The 19,814-nt window shown below is 38.7% G+C and overlaps 1 protein-coding gene across 12 annotated transcripts in view; it reads left to right on the top strand.

Annotated features, from left to right (window-relative positions):
• The window catches only part of NCOR2 (nuclear receptor corepressor 2), a 1,025,928-nt gene that overhangs the window by 662,075 nt on the left and 344,039 nt on the right, over positions 1-19,814 (top strand). For all 12 annotated transcript variants that reach the window (XM_053701833.1, XM_053701839.1, XM_053701838.1 and 9 more), the window contains one exon: positions 4,518-4,660. In XM_053701833.1, coding sequence (XP_053557808.1) covers positions 4,518-4,660 — 143 coding nt within the window. The remainder of the gene's footprint in view (positions 1-4,517; positions 4,661-19,814) is intronic.

Below are 19,814 nucleotides of genomic sequence, written 5' to 3'. Positions count from 1 at the left end.
GATAGTAAACAAAAAAAAAAAAAAAAAAACTAAAATAATGTGGTTGCATAAATGTGCACACCCTCTTATAACTGGGGATGTAGCTGTGTTTAGAATTAAGCAATCACATTCAAAATCATGTTAAATGGGAGTCAGTACACACCTGTCATCATTTAAAGTGCTGATTAACCCCAAATAAAGTTCAGCTGTTCTAGTAGGTCTTCCCTGACATTTTCTTAGTCTACAGCAAAAGCCATGGTCTGCAGAGAGCTTCCAAAGTATCAGCGGGATCTCATTGTTAAAAGGTGTCAGTCAGGAGAAGGGTACAAAAGAATTTCTAAGGCATTAGATATACCATGGAACACAGTGAAGACAGTCATCATCAAGTGAAGAAAATATGGCACAACAGTGACATTACCAAGAACTGGATGTCCCTCAAAATTGATGAAAAGACGAGAAGAAAACTGGTCTGGGAGGCTGCCAAGAGGCCTACAGCAACATTTAAGGAGCTGCAGGAATATCTGGCAAGTACTGGCTGTGTGGTACATGTGACAACAATCTCCTGTATTCTTCATATGTCTGAGCTATGGGGTAGAGTGGCAAGATGGAAGCCTTTTCTTACAAAGTCTCCCAAAAGCATGTGGGAAAAGGTGTTATGGTCTGATGAAACCAAGGTTAAACTTTTTGGCCATAATTCCAAAAGATATGGTTGGGTGAAAAAACACTGCACATCACTAAAAAGAACACCATACCCACAGTGAAACACAGTGGTGTCAGCATCATGCTTTGGGGCTGTTTTTCTTTAGCTGAAACTGGGGCCTTAGTCAAGGTAGAGGGAATTATGAACAGTTCCAAATACCAGTCAGTATTGGCACAAAACCTTTAGGCTTCTGTTAGAAAGCTGAACATGAAGAGGAACTTCATCTTTCAGCATGACAACGACCCAAAGCATACAGCTAAATCAACAAAGGAATCGCTTCACCAGAAGATGATTAAAGTTTTGGAATGGCCCAGTCAGAGCTCAGACCTGAATCTGATTGAAAATCTGTGGGGTGCCAAGTCAAGATGTGCCATGCTGATAGACTCATACCCAAATACACTGAGTGCTGTAATGAAATCAAAAGGTGCTTTAACAAAGTATTAGTTTATGGGTGTGCACACTTATGCAACCATATTATTTTATTTTTATTTCCCTCCACTTAAAATATTTCAGTTTGTTTTTCAATTGAGTTGTACAGTTTATAGGTCACATTAAAGGTGGAAAAGTTCTGAAATGATTTATCTTTTTCTAAAAAAATTTACATCACAGAAACCTGACATTTTTAACTGGTGTGTAGACTTTTTATATCCACCGTAACTTGCTATAAAAGGGACATTAAATACTAAATACATTTATAGGCATAGTATTGAGATTATTCCCACCTCCCGCTAGTGATGGGTGCCGCTATGTTGAAATCTAGCTTTCACTACATTCTAGTGCTGACCTGTTTGCACACGTGCCTCAATTCTCCTTCAGATACTTGCAGTGTAATCTAGGTTCCACAACAGCTGCACCCATGATTAGTGGGAGGTGCAAGAAATTTATTTAGCGTTTAGTTTCCCTTTTTTTATCTGGATTTTATAAATACAACTGTAAATGATTGGATATGATCCCAAGCAGTGTATGTTTTGAGAGTACCGTCATACACGTTTACAACAAATCTGTGCTTAATCATCTTCAAACATTAAAACATATACCTTTTTGTATATATAATCCACAGCACAATTGAGTTAGTATAGGTTTGCTAGGGATTACAATGTGGAGACAACTTTGGCATAGGTACTATATTGTCACTAAATGTCCTATTCTGTTCTCCATGGGAAAGATTTTAGACGACCTCATGAGAAATATGTATTGAGTGTTGGTTAGGCACTAATGTTAGCTTATTCATTATGTTTTATGTGGGGTGGCACTACCTGTTATCCTCTGTACGTATTGACAACTGCCTACAGAACTGCATAAACTCCTAATATTCTTTTCTGCCTAAGGATATATCTACCAACAAAACCTTAAAGGAACACTAAACCCAACTCTTTTATTTCATGATTCAGATAGAGCATGCAATTGTAAGCAACTTTCTAATTTACTCCTATTATCAATTTTTCTTCGTTCTCTTGCTATTTTTATATGAAAAAGAAGGCATCTAAGCTTTTTTCTTGGTTCAGCACTCTGGACAGCAGTTTTTGATTGGTGGATGAATTTATCCACCAATCAGCAAGGACAACCTAGGTTGTTCACCAAAAATGGTCCGGCATCTAAACTTACATTCTTGCATTTCAAATAAAGATACCAAGAGAATAAAGAACATTTGATAATAGGAGTAAATTAGAAAGTTGTTTAAAATTGCATGCTCTATCTGAATCACAAAATAAATTTTTTGAGTACAGTGTCCCTTTAAGCTTAGGGGCCGGCCCATTTTAGTTTCAGCACCCTGGATAGTGCTTGCTTATGGGTGGCTACATTTAGCCACCAATAAGCAAGCTTAACCGAGGTTCTGAACCAAAAATGGGCCAGCTCCTAAGCTTTTACATTCCTGCTTTTTAATAAAAGAGAGCTAGAGAATGAAGAAAAATTGATAATAGGAGTAAATTAGAACATTGTTTAAAATTGCATGCTCTATCTGAATCATTAAAGAGAATTGTGTTTAGTATCCCTTTAATCACTTTTAGTAATCTTATAAAGTGTTAATCACATAAAGTGCTACATTGGAGGTGGAAGTGGTACACATTGTGCATTAGAACACAATGCTTACTATTATGTGAGTCATTTTGCTATGTGTACCTGCTAATTTACAAAAAGTAGAGTTTACCCAGGTTGTCAGGACTTAAAGGGATATACACAAGCATAAATACAATGCTTGAATGTGTGATAATTTTATTATAGCACATTGCACTGTTGATTGCGTATACCTGTGTGTTTAGCCTGTGCGAAGGGGGTAAACACAGTTAAAATCCACTCCAGAGCAGCAATGTACTTCTGGGACCTAACTGAGCACCTTATGAACCAATGACAAGAGACATATGTGTGTAGCCACCAATTGCTGTCTAGCTCCCAGTGGTGCATTGCTGCTCCTGAGCCTACCTAGGAATGCTTTTCAACAAATAATACTAAACGAACAAAGTAAATTTGGCATTAACAGTAGATTTGGGTAGTTATAAATTTCATGCTTCATCTGAATCATGGAAGTTTAGGTTTGACTTTAATTTTATTTTTAAGCTTCAAATATAAAATTAACTCTCCTAGACTTGTATACCTTTAAAGGGACACAGAAGCACAAACCTATATAAAAATATAAGGATATTATGAAGACAAAGTAGGTTTCTAAATGTTATTAAATTCTATTCCTGCAATTTACTACTTCAAATTGTTCTTTTTTTCCTCTTCCTCCCAGAGAGACCTTTAGGAGCATACACGTGTCTTTAGCTATCTGGCAGCTGTGTTTCCAAAATTGTTTATAGCAGTGTTATACACAGTGGCAAACACTGCTGCCATAGACTGCTAAAGACACGGGCTCACTCCAAGGATACCAAGTGAACAAAGAAAATTTTGTTTAAATTGCATGTTTTATCTGAATCATAAACCTTTAACTTATTCTTTACTGTCCCTTTAAGTGTTGTTTTATAAGAATTATAGTAGATTCACTTGGGACATGATGTTGTACTGTAATTAAAACATTGTCATAACATGTGTCTAAAGAGGAGGTGACAACACAGTTCACTATGAAAGGGTACACGAGGTGTTAATGTATTCCAGCTCCGTGCCTTAATGATGTATTTGCACTGAACCTGTCACTCTAATGACCGATTCAGTTGGTACTTCAACAACAAGCTGAGCATACAAGGCTCCTATCAGCAGGCAGACGTCCAAGGTCTTGGGATTAAAGCACAACACTGTAATCCTTTATTTCCCTCTGCTTCTTCCTCGTCAGTGAATAACACTACAAATCTTTTTTTTCTTTCCTTGTTTATGTTTAAAGGGACATTCCGGTCAAAATTTAGATGCTCATAGATGAATTACATCTTTGAATAGAAACATATTTGCAGTATACACACACACACATACATATATATATTTATAATGTTACCAGTGTTTTAGTGTTGCCTGTTTTCTTTGCACATGCATGTAAAGCATAGCTCTTTATTCTCAGTGCACCAGAATGTTAAATACTGCAGCTGCTCTGAGCACAAGTGGGGCTTGTATCATGTCAGCAATTAACACATTGAGTCATTACCAGATGGTACAAGCACCTTAGGCTCGTTGTGTTTGTAATGCTTGTGCACGGTGCATACTTAAATACACTTGATACACTTTTGAAACTGCTATAGCTTATATTATACCAAAATGCTTTTATATATAACTGAAATGCATCCATGTGGATTCCAATTTTGGCTGGAATGTCCCTTTAACTCAGGGTTTGAACATGGGTGGATGTTTTTTTTCCTCTTCAGTGATTAACACTACAAATCTTTTCTTTCTCCCTTTTCTATGTTTTACTCAGGTCTGTTTGAACATGGGCGCAACTGGTCCGCCATTGCCAGAATGGTGGGTTCAAAGACCGTATCTCAGTGCAAGAATTTCTATTTCAACTACAAGAAGAGGCTGAATCTTGATGGCATCTTACAGCAGCATAAACTGAAGATGGTAAGTAATAGGGAATGTTGTGAGAGCATGGTGTATTGGAGATCTTTTCTGGTTAAAGGGACACTGAATCCAATTTTTTTTCTTTCATGATTTAGATAGAGCATTAAATTTTAAGCAACTTTCTAATTTACTCCTATTATGAAATTTTCTTTGTTCTCTTGCTATCCTTATTTTAAAAGCAGGAATGTAAATCTTAGCAGCCAGCCCATTTTAGGTTCAGCACCATGGATAGCGCTTGCTTATTGAAAGCTTACATTTACCCACCAATAAGCAAGCATAACCCAGGTTTTGAATTAAAAATGGTCCGACTCCTATGCATCACATTCCTGCTTTTTAATTAAAGATAGCAAGAGAACGAAGAAAAATTGATAATAGGAGTAAATTAGAAAGTTGCTTAAAATTGCATGCTCTATCTATCTGAATCATGAAAGAAAAAAAAAATGGGTTTAGTGTCCCTTTAAATAATACCAAACTTATTAGGTTTGTTTATAGAACTGAAATCACAGCCATACACTATTACATTGAGTGGTATCACTGACACAGTTCTGAATAACTGAAACCTATTTTCACTGTTTTTTTAAACTGTTTTAGTTAGTTAGCAAACCCAAATAATTGGAAAGTGTTTAAAGGTATACTAAACCCAAAATATTTCTTTCAGGATTCAGTAGAGCATGCAATTGTAAGCAACTTTCTAATTTATTCCTAGTATACATTTTTCTTCGTTCTCTTGTTATCTTTATTTGAAAAAGCAGAAATGTAAGGTTCGGAGACGGACGATTTTTGGTTCAACACCTGGGTAGTACTTGCTGATTGGTGGCTACATTTACAAATTGGGTTTAGTATCCCTTTAATAATTAAAAAAATGAGTGTTCCTACATTTATTTTGCACTCGATTAATAATATTTATCTCAGCAGCTATACTGACACACAACTTAAATTTCCAATTTTGGATTAACAAACACCCTAGAATATGAGTTCAGAAGCCAGAGTACTTTATCTGGGCACTGAAGCTGCTGAGAAATCACTTTGGTCTGAGATTTAAATAGACACAGAAGAAAAAAATGAAAAAATATTTTTATTATTATTATTTATACATTGTTGTAAATTGGTTTATATCATCTTGATTGTGGGATCAGTGTATCTTCCTTTCTTGCTTTTGTTGGTTTGTATGGCACCCATATACAAACATTTTTGTGTGTGAAACTACAGGTTGGCAAACCAATAACCGCTATTATAGTGCACAAAATGGCTGCTTTTTTGTCATTAAGGAAGCTTCTGTGGTACAATTTGAGCTGCAGTTGCATCTATCAATTTCCAGAGCCAGAAGTTCCTTAGCTCTTAGAATACCTCTCACTTCTGTGTAAGCTGCTGATTCAAATTACATACACAATCTATTCCCAAAATGGTTGAACAGGGACTTATGATATTGCAGTTCTTTATTATTTGGACACACTTGAGAATACACGCTGTGAATTGTTATAATGTTTATTAGTGTGGCATATTATTTGGAGCAAGACAAAATAAGCTCTGCTGTCTTGTATTACAAGTGTGTCCTTGAACGTTAAGGACCAAATGTGGGTATAATTGCAATCTTATGTTTGCTGGAGACAGCAAATGACACAGCAGATTCCCTTGGTGCCTTGTAAACTTTTTTTTGTGTGTGTGTATTTTCCACATTTTTTTCCTTTTTGTAGTACTTCTTGAAAAATAAGCACAGAAGGGATGCGATTTTGCCAGCAGGATCATTAAACTAAGCACACAGCATAGAATATGTTAGATTCTGGTGTATTATCAGTGTTGATCTGCATTATGTTGTGCAATACCAGTATCTTTCTGCCTGGTTAGATCCTCAGATATTTCTCTCTGCACGTCTCCAACACAAAATTTAGGTCAGATCGGTTTGCCAACAAATAGGCTGCAATCAGAAGTTAAAGGGATAGTCTAGTCAAAATTTAACTTTCATGATTCAGATAGAGCATGCAATTTTAAGCAACTTTCTAATTTACTACTATTACTCCATTTAGCCACCAATCGGCAAGCGTTGCCCAGGTGATGAACCTAAAATGGGCCGGCTCCTAAGCTTACATTCTTGCTTTTTCAAATAAAGATACCAAGAGAAAGAAGAACATTGATAATAGGAGTACATTAGAAAGTTGCTTAAAATTGCATGCTCTATCCGAATCATGAACGTTTAATTTTGACTAGACTATCCCTTTAAATATTTTGAATATACTTTTTAAAAAAAGGCAACAAGAAATACAGCTAATATATGTGCTATAAGTTAGACACATACAACCCTTCAAGAGAGTCAGCAAGTAGCAAGATCACTCTTTTTCTGCATGCCCCACGAGTGGGACAGTGCAGAAATAGACTTGCGTTGGGCAGCAGTGGTGCCGATCTTTGGTGGTGTGAGAGGGTTAGGAGGGAGGTGGGTGGACGGGCTAACGCTGGAGGGGGGCGGGAGCGGGTGGGAACGCTACACTACAGAAAAAAAATGTTTACAGCGGCAGTGAGTAGGAAGGAGGGAGAGGGGGCTTTTATAGTGGAGGGAGGATTAGAGGATGGGAAATCTGGGTACTGGCAGAAACTAGTTAGAGGGTGGAGGGTTAGATAGCTTTTTGGGAGGGATCAGTGAGGTGGGAAGGTAAGGGGGTAATCCTACACTGAAGAAAATAATAATAGTACAAAAATAAATAAAGATCTAAAACTGCATACTGTCAGACTGTCTGCCAGTACTTAAAATGGGGGTGACAGGTGGGGGAGGGAAGAGAGAGAGGGATCAGGGGGTGGGAAGTGTCAGGTGGGTGGCTAACCTCTACACTAAAGCTAAAATTAACCTTGCAAGCTACCTAATTAACCCCTACACTGTGGTGCGCAGCAGAATTTAGCGGCCTTCTAATTGCCAAAAAAACAATGGCAAAGCTATATATGTCTGCTATTTCTGAACAAAGGAGATCCCAAAGAAGCTTTTACATTAATTTGTGCCATAATTGCACAAGCTGTTTGTAAATAATTTCAGTGAGAAACAGTGAGAAACCTAAAGTTTGTGAAAAAGTGAACATTTTTTTTTTACATTTGATGGCATTTGGCAGTGAAATGGTGGCATGAAATTTATTAAAATGGGCCTAGATCAATACTTTATGTTGTCTACTAAATAAAAAGAACAAGGCTCTATTTCTGTTTAAATGTAGTGATGGCAAAAATGCTAAAAATGCTCTGGTCTTTTGGGTTTTGGGGAAGTCTTAGTCTGAACTGCCCATTCCTTAAGGGGTTAAATAATGGTGTATGGTTAATAACTTTTACTAGAAGCAGTTTTGCAGATTAAAGTATATTGCAAAAATGCTTATATTTGAAATTGAAATGTACCCACAAACATTTTTTTTTTACCTTTCTATCCCTTTAACAGTATATACAACTAGAGTGTTCTGGGTGGTAATATGAAGTAGCTGGGTGGGGAGAAGCAGTGTAGTACTTTTCAATATTATACAATTTTCAGTTGTATATGAATGTTACGTAAGCTATATAAGGCACAAATTAATTGCCTTATTTAAAGGGATAGGATAGTCAAAATTAAACTTGCACGATTCAGATAGAGCATGTAGTTTTAAGACACTTTTAAATTCACTTCTATTTTCAAATGTGCTTCGTTCTCTAGTTAGAGCTAGCTGCTGATTGGTGCCTGTATACATGTGTCTCTTGTGATTGGCTAACTAGATGTGTTCAGTTAGCTGCCAGCAGTGCAATGCTGTTCCTTTAGCAAAGTATAACATAATAATGAAGCAAAATTGATAATAGAAGCCAGGTCATATGTCCATTAAATAGCTCCTGGGGCAAACACTGAGGTAAATGAAATTCATTTTCAATAACTTACTAAAATGTGATTACAATCTAGTTTTATTTTGAGGTGTTATCTTTAGCATTGTGTGAGTATACTGTAATGTAATATGCCTGTTACCTGCTCTCCCAGCATAAAACAGAAATACCCGAGTTTACTGATTTGTTAAAAGAACTGTGATTCGCTTCTGTTTGTCCATAAAAAAAATGCTGTGATTAAGAATTTGCCTAATGTTATGCACATTTGCAGAGTTATTGCTGATTCATCTATAAGTCTCATGCATAGACATTTGTCTACTGTGTGTTGCACAATGTCTTTGGTAATGCTTTGTGTTTAGTAGGTGACTACATTTTTGGATGGGAAAGTATAATGCACACATGCCTCTTATTTAACCGTTTTTTTTGCTGGACAATTTCAGTGTATTTTAGGTTTTGCATTTATAGAAAACAAATATCATCTGTACTTGTTTGTTTTCACCTCAAACAATCTTTATGGATCAAGCGAAACTTGCAGAATTTATTATGCACAAAACCATGGTGATTGTATCCCTAACAAAAGCAATAGCTGGTTTTCATTGTATGTCCGTAGAAAATGCACGTTTAAGTTTATTGTTTAATAACTTAAGTATACTATAAAAAAGCGAAAAAAAATCCCTATTCCCACGGTATCTAGTTGTGAACATGATGTAAATGAGCTCATGCACTAATCTAAACATTGCTAGCATGTTGCATGGTCAGCCACTGCAGCACACTTGAGTATGTTGTATGTACATTATTAGACCTATATAATAACCCATTAAACAAGATCTATATGACAATATAATAAATAAGTAATATTTTAGATGGACTTTAATTGATCACTTCTTATGAAGATACGCTGTCACTTTTTAATCTAGCCGTGACATTCTAATACCTGAGCTTCAGATGCCCACTTCAAAACTCATATTTTTTGGTGAGCTAACGGTTTGAACTGTTCTCCAATCGGCAGTCTAGCTACAAAAAAAAAGTGCTGTACGGCTAGAGCGCCGATTGGAGAACATTTCAAACCGTTGGCTCACAAAAAATATGAGTTTTTAAGTGGTGGCTGGAGATTAAACAAGTAAATTACAGTGCATCTTCATTAGATGTGATCAATTAAAGTCCCTCTAAAATATTGCTTAGATTCCAGACCTGATTTTAAAACATGTATAGTTTAGCATCGCTTTAAGGAACATGAAACCCAGAGTGGACTAATTGGGTTTGGGGATCTCCAATTTTATGCAAGTATCCTTGTTTTTATGTATTATTTTATAATACAGGTACAAATCCCCAAAATTCAAACCTTTTTAATTAATAATAATTTTTTTTTATCAAAACATTCCCTGCCTGTAAGTTACAATCTTCTCTGCCTGTGTATTTGCTGTGGTTTTTGTGCTCTAAAATGCAAATAATAGTCTATATTTATTTAAAACAACAAATATTGCCTTTCTGATCACAGTACTGTACTATCTTTCTGAGGCTGCTACTATGTATAAAAAAGTATGAAAAATTATATAAAACTACCTTTAGTTTACATGTATAAGCTGTATTATGACATGTACATATTGCCTAAATAACATAAGATATTGTTGTTTACACTTGGTCCCATCCCCTCTCCAAACTGTCCCATTTCCATCTAAAGGGGAGGAGAGTCCACGACTTAATTCATTACTATTGGGAATTAAGAACCTGGCCACCAGGTGGAGGCAAAGACACCCCAGCCAAAGGCTTAAATACCTCTCCTATTCCCCTCATCCCCCAGTCATTCTTTGCCTTTCATCACAGGAGGTGGCAGAGAGGTGCCAAAGATTCGGAGGTCTCTTTTGGAGGGTATTACTCTTTGCAATGGGACTGGAGTTTTAAGTAGCCCTATAAGGCTTCTCAGTGAGGGCTTGGGTGAAAGTTAGAGTCCGGAGATGCAGGGAGAGTCTCTTTTGCGAAACCATCCAGACTCATATTAACAGCTCATACAGCAATCGGCGTTGACAAGCTTTGCAGACTGCTTTCTTCTCTCAAGTCCATGTCAGGAGCGCTGCTATGACCTGTCACAATTGAAGGGCCGTGTTCCTGTTCCATGGCATGGATTCTGGTAAGATTGTTTCATTTTATACACAATGTTAACATAGAAGACAGGGTCACAGTGTGGCGCCTTTTATCTTTACAGAATCATGGGTTAATATTCCTGGTAAATAAAACACACAAAGATTAAAGCGCCCCACCCTCCAAGAACTGAAGAACTCAATATGAGCAATGTGTTATTACTATGAAGAAAACAGTATATGCTGCCTTGAAGTAATGTGGGAGGTGCACAGATTTTTCACAGGGTTGCTGCCACAAATGTTACACGGTTCTGGAGACCAGATCAGCTACAAGATATAAAAGAGTAAGTGTAATATGTTGATTAAAATAATATATTTATTACATCTCACAAATACACACTCACAAAATTAAACCTCAAACAATATGAGGCATGATAACGGCACTGGGGAACAACAAAGGTCTCTCAAAGAATTTCACTGCAGAGTTCAAACAGGTAACTGCATCTGGATATCCGGTGTTGTTTGCACTCGTGTTCAATGACACTACTCACAGATTCCTTTCTATGACCTGGTCCTTCAAATAGTGCCCACACGCAAAGTTCAGCAAAATAGCAAAGTTCAATCAATCTGTTAAAATGTATCACCACGCTCTACCTGAAATAAGCTGTTTCACAAGTGTAAAGACGGCAACTTGCGAGAGCTGGAACGGATAGCGTGATGACGTAAAGATGGTGGGCGTGGCCGTATTCCCCCACGAAACGCGTAAGGCCACGCCCACCATCTTATTAGACTAAAATAATACCTAATACCACTGAGCCGTCCACCTCTGAGGGTTCTCCGTCCCATGAGGTGCGTTCCCGAGTTGAGTCCCCTATTGCACATGCAGTGCCCCAGGGTCCATCTGTTGCCCCTTCGGGAGAGATTTGTTGGCCGCCAGATTTTGCGGATCAACTGCAGACGGCGGTTTCCAAAGTAATCCACGTTCTGCTAAGCACAAGCGTAGGGCCTTTCAAAGTGGCAAGGCCCAGGATTTGTCCATATCGGAAGCTCCTGCGGAGTGGTTTGATGACGAGGCCCACTCCGACACTTCGGAGGGGGCCCCTTCTGGGTCAGAATCCGCGTCATCTAAAGCTCCTGCAGAGTAGCCTGGCTTATAGGTTTAAATTTGCTCTATTTACTAAAGCAAGTCATCATCCTTTAAGAAACTTTTCCCCGTTCCGGAGGCTCAGTTGGAGCTGTGGGTCACCATCCCTAGGGTGGATGGGGCTATCTCCACGCTAAGGGAACGACTATTCCCTTATAGGATAGTTTGTCGTTCAAAGAGCCCATGGATAAAAATTTGGAGAACATGCTGAGATAGATGTTTCAGCACACAGGGTTTGTTTTTCAGCTGGCACCAGCCGTAGCCGCGGTTGCTGGAGCTGCATCATATTGGTGTGATTCCCTGTGTGAAACGATTGAGGGTGAGCCGTTTTTCGAAGAGGCGCAGGAAAAGATTAAGGCTTTGAAGGTAGCCAATTCTTTCATTTGCTACGCCAATATGCAGATTATAAGCCTGAATGCTAAGGTGTCAGGTTTTTCAGTTTTAGTGCGCAGAGCCTTGTGACTAAAATCCTGGTCAGCGGACATGACCTGTAAATTGAGGTTGCTGTCCTTGCCTTTTCAAGGAAAGATTCTGTTCGGTCCAGGCCTGGACTCGATCATATCCACGGTTACGGGAGGCAAGGGTGCCTTCCTACCCCAGGATAAGAAAGCTAAACCTAAAGGATCTACTTTTCGTCCCTTTCGTGCAGAAAGGGCCCAACGTCGGCAGCCCGCAGCGAAAGCGGACCAATCCAAGGGAACTTGGAAACCTGCTCAGTCTTGGAATAAGTCCAAACAGAACAAGAAGCCTGCCGAGACCAAGTCGGCATGAAGGGGTGGCCCCCGACAGGTCTACGGACCAAGTAGGGGGCAGGTTATCTCTATTCTCTGAAGCCTGGTTGCAGGATGTTCAGGACCCTTGGGTTCTGGAGGTTGTCTCCCAGGGTTACCAGATAGGGTTCAAGTCCTTTCCACCCAGGGGCAGATTCCTCGTGTCAAACCTGTCATCGAGGCAGGAAAATAAAGAGGCCTTTCTAGGATGTGTGAGGGATCTTTTCTCTCTAGGTGTTATCGTACCAGTACCCCTTGCAGAAAGGGGTATAGGGTATTATTCAAATCTGTTCGTAGTTCCAAAAAAAGAGGGCACGTTCCGCATGATTTTGGATCTGAAATGTTTAAACAAGTTTTTGTCCGTTCCATTGTTCAAAATGGAAACGATCAGGTCCATTTTGCCCCTAGTTCAAGAGTGGCAGTTCATAACCACAATATACTTGAAGGATGCCTACCTTCATGTTCCAATTCACAGGGACCACTTCAAGTTCAGAAGATTTGCTTTTCTGGACCAGCACTTCCAATTTGTCGCCCTTCCTTTCGGCCTGGCGACGGCCCTGGTTCTCGGGGCTTTGCTTGCAGTGGCGCCCTAGGAGCATTGCGGTGGCGCCCTATCTGGACGACATCCTGGTTCAAGCGCCGTCCTTTAGTCTGGCGGAAGACCATTCAAGGACTCTGCTCCTATTGCTTCAATCTCATGGCTGGAAGGTAAACTCCGGAAAGAGCTCCCTGGTACCCAGCACCAGGGTGGAGTTTCTGGGCATGATCATAGACTCTGTGTCTATGAAGATTTTCCTCACGGATCAAAGACGCAGGAAGCTTGCGTCCACCTGTCTGGTCCTTCGGTCCTCAGAGAGGCCCTCGGTGGCTCAATGTATGGAGGTGATCGGGGTCATGGTCTCCAGCATAGACGTCATTCCATTTGCCAGGTTTCATCTCAGGTCTCTTCAATTATGCATGTTGAGTCAGTGGAACGGCGATCATTTAGATCTGTCACAGCTGATATCCATGGATGTGCAGGCTCGGACCTCCCTCTCTTGGTGGATCCGCCCGGACCAACTGTCCATGGGGACATCCTTCTTGAGACCGTCCTGGGAGGTTGTGATCACGGATGCAAGTCTGGCGGGATGGGGAGCTGTTTGAGGTGCCGCCATGATGGCACAGGGAAAATGGTCTCAGCTGGAGTCCCTTTTACCGATAAATATCCTGGAAGTTCGAGCGATCTACAATACTCTGAAGGCGTTCAACTTCATAAGGTTTCAGACGGACAACATTACCTCAGTGGCTTACATCAACCATCAGGGGGTACGAGGAGCTCCCTCGCAATGAGGGAGGTGTCTTGGATCCTGAAAGTCGCTTTTCGGCGATCCACATTCCAGGTGGGGACAACTTCCTCAGCAGGCAAACATTCCATCCGGGGGAATGGTCTCTTCACCCCGAGGTGCATAGATTTGTCTCAGATGGGGGACGCCAGAGATAGATCTCATTGCGTCCAGACTCAATTACGAGACAGCGGGACTTAAGCCTCTTCAGAGGCTCACGGCTCATTCCACTATAACGGTGGCTTCGTCTTGGGCCTTCAAAAATGAGGCCTCTATGGAGCAGATTTGTAAGGCGGCTACTTGGTCTTCCTTACATGCTTTTACAAAGTTTTACAAATTTGACGTTTTTGCTTCTGTGGAAGCTGCTTTTGGGAAAAAGGTTCTACAGGCTGTGGTGCCCTCAGATTAGGGTCCACCTTTTACCCTCCCAGTTTCATTCAGTGTCCTCTAGAGCTTGGGTATATGTTCCCAATAGTAATGAATGAAGCTGTGGACTCTCCTACCTTTTAGATGGAAAACATAAATTATGCTTACCTGATAATTTCATTTCCAACGTGGGCACCATTTATACCCTGATATTTCTCCTATTGTTCCTTGTTCCCTCGGCAGAACGACTGGGGGATGAGTGGAATGGTAGAGGTATTTATGCCTTTGGCTGCGGTGCCTTTGCCTCCCCCTGGTGGCCAGGTTCTTAATTCCCAATAGTAATGAATGAAGCCGTGGACTCTCCTCCCCACGATGGAAATTAAATTATCAGGTAAGCATAATTTGTTCTTACAGATGCAAATATTCCAACATCCATTGCGCTTCCATAGGCTCCAATGGGAGCCTCTTCTCATGCCATCAGACACGGCATGAGAGCTAGCGCAGCGAAGGGGGTAAGTCCCTCGCTGATGGGCAGCATGTGTTAATGTGTGTATATACACATATTAACAGATAAATATATATGTATATAAGCATATACATATATATTTACTGGGAACACACAGTTCCCACAGACTGAAAAAAACCGGCACTGAAAAGTGCCTTTACATAGTTAATACCCCACAGCCGCCAACTTTATCCCTAAAAATTGCTTAGTACAATTGTTTTTTTAAAATTATAAAAATGCTACTAATATTTATTTTAAAAAAACACTACACACTGTTTTTAAGGGAAATTGGGGCACATTAAAAAAATTAACCACAGGTCTTAGGTTTTGAGCACTAATTGCTACCCCGAGCTTGTGGTAGCAATAACCAGCCCCCTGTAAGCGCTCCACTTGTAATCTAGCTCTATATGTTTAAATAAATATATCCTTTTTCTGTTGAACAATATTGTTTGAGCGCTGTCTAATGTTCTTCTTGCTATTTATTCCTATTTAAAAGAATAGCAGCTTTAACAATAAACTATTGTCCTTAATCTATTTTTCTTGCAGTATCGCTGCTACTTTGTGTTTTAGTATGCACATATATCAGAGGCAGGTTACGGAAAAAGCTAATTGCAAAAAATATAACGGATATTGCTTTTTATGTCAGTTTTAAATAGACAATAATTATATAACTTAGCCAGAATCTATACATATTTTCATTACATGTGGGTTTTTTAATAAGGCTGCTCACCCAGCCAGACATAGTGTGCCGTAAGGGCTGTTTGTCTGCTAGATAGATGCTTAAGTAGTGCAAAACTCAAAGCAAGGTGAAAGCGACTTTTTCCATAGTAACCATTGTGCTCAGGCAGTAGCATCTGCAGGCCTCTCTTCAGATAAGAAGCAATTACAAGGAAGGCTAACATAAAACATTTTTAAAAATAAAAAACTTAGAAGTGGTTCTGAATAAGAAGGAACCTAGGGAATGCCTGTTCTTGGATCTCTTTAATGGAGTTATGCATTGTCCATCTTTGTGCTAATTTCCAGCCCCCAAATGGAAATATGTCAGATGCTTTTAAATCATCATGTCTGCTTGTAATGTAGAATGGCTAAAAATAGAGCACATCCGGAGAAGCCATTATTAAATGGAATAAAGACAAGTGGTGCCAAATGGCAAAACTGTCCTCAAAACGGGATCACGAGTCAGTAAAGGGCATTCGCTGCTGAACTGTCCTCAAAAATTATAGTATAATATTCCTTGCAAGGTTTTGATACATGGCAGTCTGCTATTGAAAATCGCAATGTCTGTGGATATGCACTAACGCACACAACTGGAAATGTATGGCTTAGAATAGGGTTAAAACCTTGGGTGGTGGTGGTTGTTATTTATTTTAATAGCGTTGCAAAATTCAGTAGCGTTGGGTACATAGGGGTATACAATGACAAGGATTTGTGATAAGGTACAAAAACATAACAGACTAAACAAATCTAGTACAGGAGAAAGAGGACCCTGCTCCGGAGAGCTTACAGTCTACAGGTTGAGGGCGCAGAGACATATGTTTTGGGGTAGCTTGTCACGTGGATTGTAGTTGCAACAGTGAGTCAAGGCTGTTCAAGATTTGTTTTGGGTAGTATGAAAACAAAGGGGAGTTGGTAAGCCTCTCTGATTAGGTGTGTTTTCAAAGCATGTCTGAAGCTATACCAGGCTAGAGACAGTTTGATGGAGCGGGGTAGAGAGTTCCAGAAGACAGAAGTGCATGAAAAGTCTTGGATGCGGGACAGGGACATAGAAAAAATAGGAGTGGAGAGACGTAGGTCAGAGGTTGATCGCAGAGGACGAGTCGGGGAGTATTTGTAGATGAGAGAGGAAGTATAGTTGGGAGTGAGGCTGGTTGAGCCGCAAGAGCTGCTCTGTGTTCCCTCAGACACGTATTGAAGCATGCAATATTGTAGCCCTGACAGTATGTGCTAGATTTAAGAATATGCAATTGGGTCTGCTCTCAAGTAGGGTGTTAGGTCCCCCCCCCCACACTTTTTTCATTGACTTCTATATGGGAATAGGTTATTGCATGCAAGATATTCTAAGTTCAGCTTTTTGTGCGTGTTGGGTTAGTGCGAGAGCAATAACTTTTTATTTTCAACTCGTAATACCAGCACAACCTGTCATGCGCAAAAAGTTTTGTTCTAGCGCAATTAGCTATCTAGCAAAAGTGCTAAATAGCGCTCCACTCGTAATCTGGCCCTAAATTGAGTAGAACTTACAGGGAAATTTGATCTCCTTATTTTATCACTTTCTATAAAGACGGTAATTCAGGATTGCCTGCTTGAATAAATGAGAACATGTAAGTTTTAAACTATTATGGGCCTTTAACTGGAGATCAGTTCATTTTTGAACCCCCCCTTGTATCTATCAATTGTTTTAGTAACTTTTGTATTGCTTTGTCATGACAATAAAGCAGCCAATACTGACAGTAATAGTCGCCAACCCAGAATTATTTACAGTTTCTCTTCACTTTACCTGACATTGTGTAATGAAATGTGTTTTTACACTCAAGTCAAAATAAAATTGCATTATCTATCTGAATCATGAAAGTTTATAACAACTTTTCGAATTTACTTCCATTAACAAAATGTACACAGTCATGTGCAAGAATACACAGAATATACGTATATGCATTTGTGATTGGCTGATGGCTGTCACATGATACAGGAGGACTGGAAATAGATAAAACATTTAAATTTGTTAGAAAACAATCTACTATTCATTTGAAGTTTTGACTAAGTGCTATTGGATTGCATTGTTATCATACATTTGCTGATTATGCAAATCTACTATATTTACTGGTCCTTTAACATTTTCCAAAAGAAACTGAGGTGAGGTATAAACAATATAGAGAATATATTGTAGCATGCTGCTGATGCACTACATAGAGAGAGGACTATTTAAAGTAAATAAAGTAAACTAGGGATGCACCGAAATTTCGGCCGCAGAAAGTTTCGGCCGAAAATGGCATTTTTGGCTATTTCGGTTTTCGGGTTTTTTGCCTGTTATTTTCGGTAAAATTGTGTAGCATGTTTCAAATTTAATGCTAGCCTAGAGCTGCTGTTTAAGTTTATTACTTGACTTACTGTTCTGCATATGAGTTTTCTAGGACTATACTTTATTTGGATATATGGTAAAAAAAAAAAACCTGTTAAATAGGATTCTGTTACATAGAACTAAATGAAGAATAATACAGTATATTGATATTTATAATTGTTTTAAGTAGGGATGCACCAACATTTTGGTCGCAGAAACATTTTGGCTGAAAATTGCATTATTATTTGCCTGTTTTTATTTTTTTCTTGGTAAAATTATTGTGTAGCATATTATTGTTTTAAGATATTTTTGTCCAATTTAAGTGTGTTACTTTCAATAAAAGTGTGGGCTTTTTTTATTGGCTCTAATTATGCAAAAAAAAAAACAACAAAAAAATAATTTGAAAAAATACATTTTCGGTATCAGTTTCGGTTTTCGGTCAAGTGCATCCCGGATTTTCGGATTCGGTTTCGGTCCAGAATTTCCATTTCGTTGCATCACTAAAGTAAACTAATTATAACGTTTATCTTTTCATTTTGTTGTGCTGGGAGAGTTTGCTCATCTTTTTATGATTGTCAATGTACCTCTGTTAGCAGTTTCATGCTGAGTTTTACCAAACAAAAAATCATTTTAACACTATTTTTTTTTAGTTATGTTTTTTTAATTCTAGAAATAACACCTGCATCTAGTCTGTAAATGTCCCAGGTTTCAGTTGCTTTCAACAAGTCTATATCTATCTATCTATCTATCTATCATCTTGTCTGTGTGTTTATCTTGTCTGTGTGTCTATCTTTTTATAGAGTAAGTAAATTATAATTATAATCTTATGCATTAATTTATCAGAGCACTCACATAATGCACAGCTGGTAGAATCCTTAGTTCCAATGAAGTCTAATCTTCAGCCCTTGCCTGATTCTTGCAATTTATCTTTTGTTTAGGCTCAAAGTCCCTGCAGTGGGAGTTCAGGTGCCTCTTAGGACCTTAACCCATGTACAGTATTTTTGCAGTTGGCTAACTATGTTGCTACCCCAGTAGGTTATTTTTCTAATAAGGCAGATACCAATTTGACATTCTTGGGGGGACATGACGCTTTTGAATTTCTTTTGTGGTACAGATAGAGCATACCATGTTTAACAGCTTTGCAGTTAGCTTCTGTTGTCTGGTTTGCTTTGTTCTTTTGGTGCCCTTTGTTGGAGAAGCAGCACTGCACATGGGTGGGCCAGTGTGTGCAGCCACCAATCAGCAGCTCCTGAGTGTACCTATGTATACTTTTTCAGCGGGGGATGTAAAGAGAACAGAGCAAATTGGATGGCGGAGGTGGGTTGGGAAGTTGTTTGGAATTGTATTCTCTATCTGAGTCGTGACATTCTATTTTGGGTTTCATGTCCCTCTAGTAAAGGATCTAAAATAGGTATCTGCAAGAAATAGAATAATTCATAAATATTTACTGTCTCTAGTATCTTGTTCCATATAATATTTAAATTTGCTTTCCACTAGGTTTATATAACACTATTACTCTATCTATTGACATTTTTAAGAAATATTTTATGACTAATAATGCCAATGAAGCAGTGTAATAAGGTGGTCTGTCATTGTACTATGTTTAGGAACTTGAATAAAAAATATAAAATAAAAATAACATTGAAAAATAATTCAGTAGGGCATTTAAATGGACATGAACCCAAAATTTGTCTTTCATGATTTAGAATGCAATTTTAAACAACTTTACAATTTACTTATATTATCTAATTTGCTTCATTCTCTTGATATACTTTGTAGCAGGTCCAGGGGATCCCCCTATTATCGCTCTGACTTTGCTGCTAATGGAATTGTCTGTGTTTTTACCTTGATGAATACAATAAAAGTTACGTTTTATATACGCTTTTAAAGTGCTCCTCGCTCTCTTTGTACATTTCTATACGTTATTGAAAGACATATCTAAATAGGCGCAGTAGCTGCTGATTGGGGGCTGCACATAGATCCCTTATGTTATTGGCTCACCCATGTGCATTGCTATTTCTTCAACAAATAATATCTAAAGAATGAAGCAAATTAGAAAATAGAAGTAAATTGGAATGTTGTTTAAAATTTTATTTTCTAT

This window comes from Bombina bombina, chromosome 2 (assembly GCF_027579735.1).
Source record: "Bombina bombina isolate aBomBom1 chromosome 2, aBomBom1.pri, whole genome shotgun sequence".
Lineage (NCBI taxonomy): Eukaryota > Metazoa > Chordata > Amphibia > Anura > Bombinatoridae > Bombina > Bombina bombina.
The sequence above is the reverse complement of the archived record's forward strand: the minus strand, read 5'-3'. Positions and strand labels throughout refer to the sequence as shown.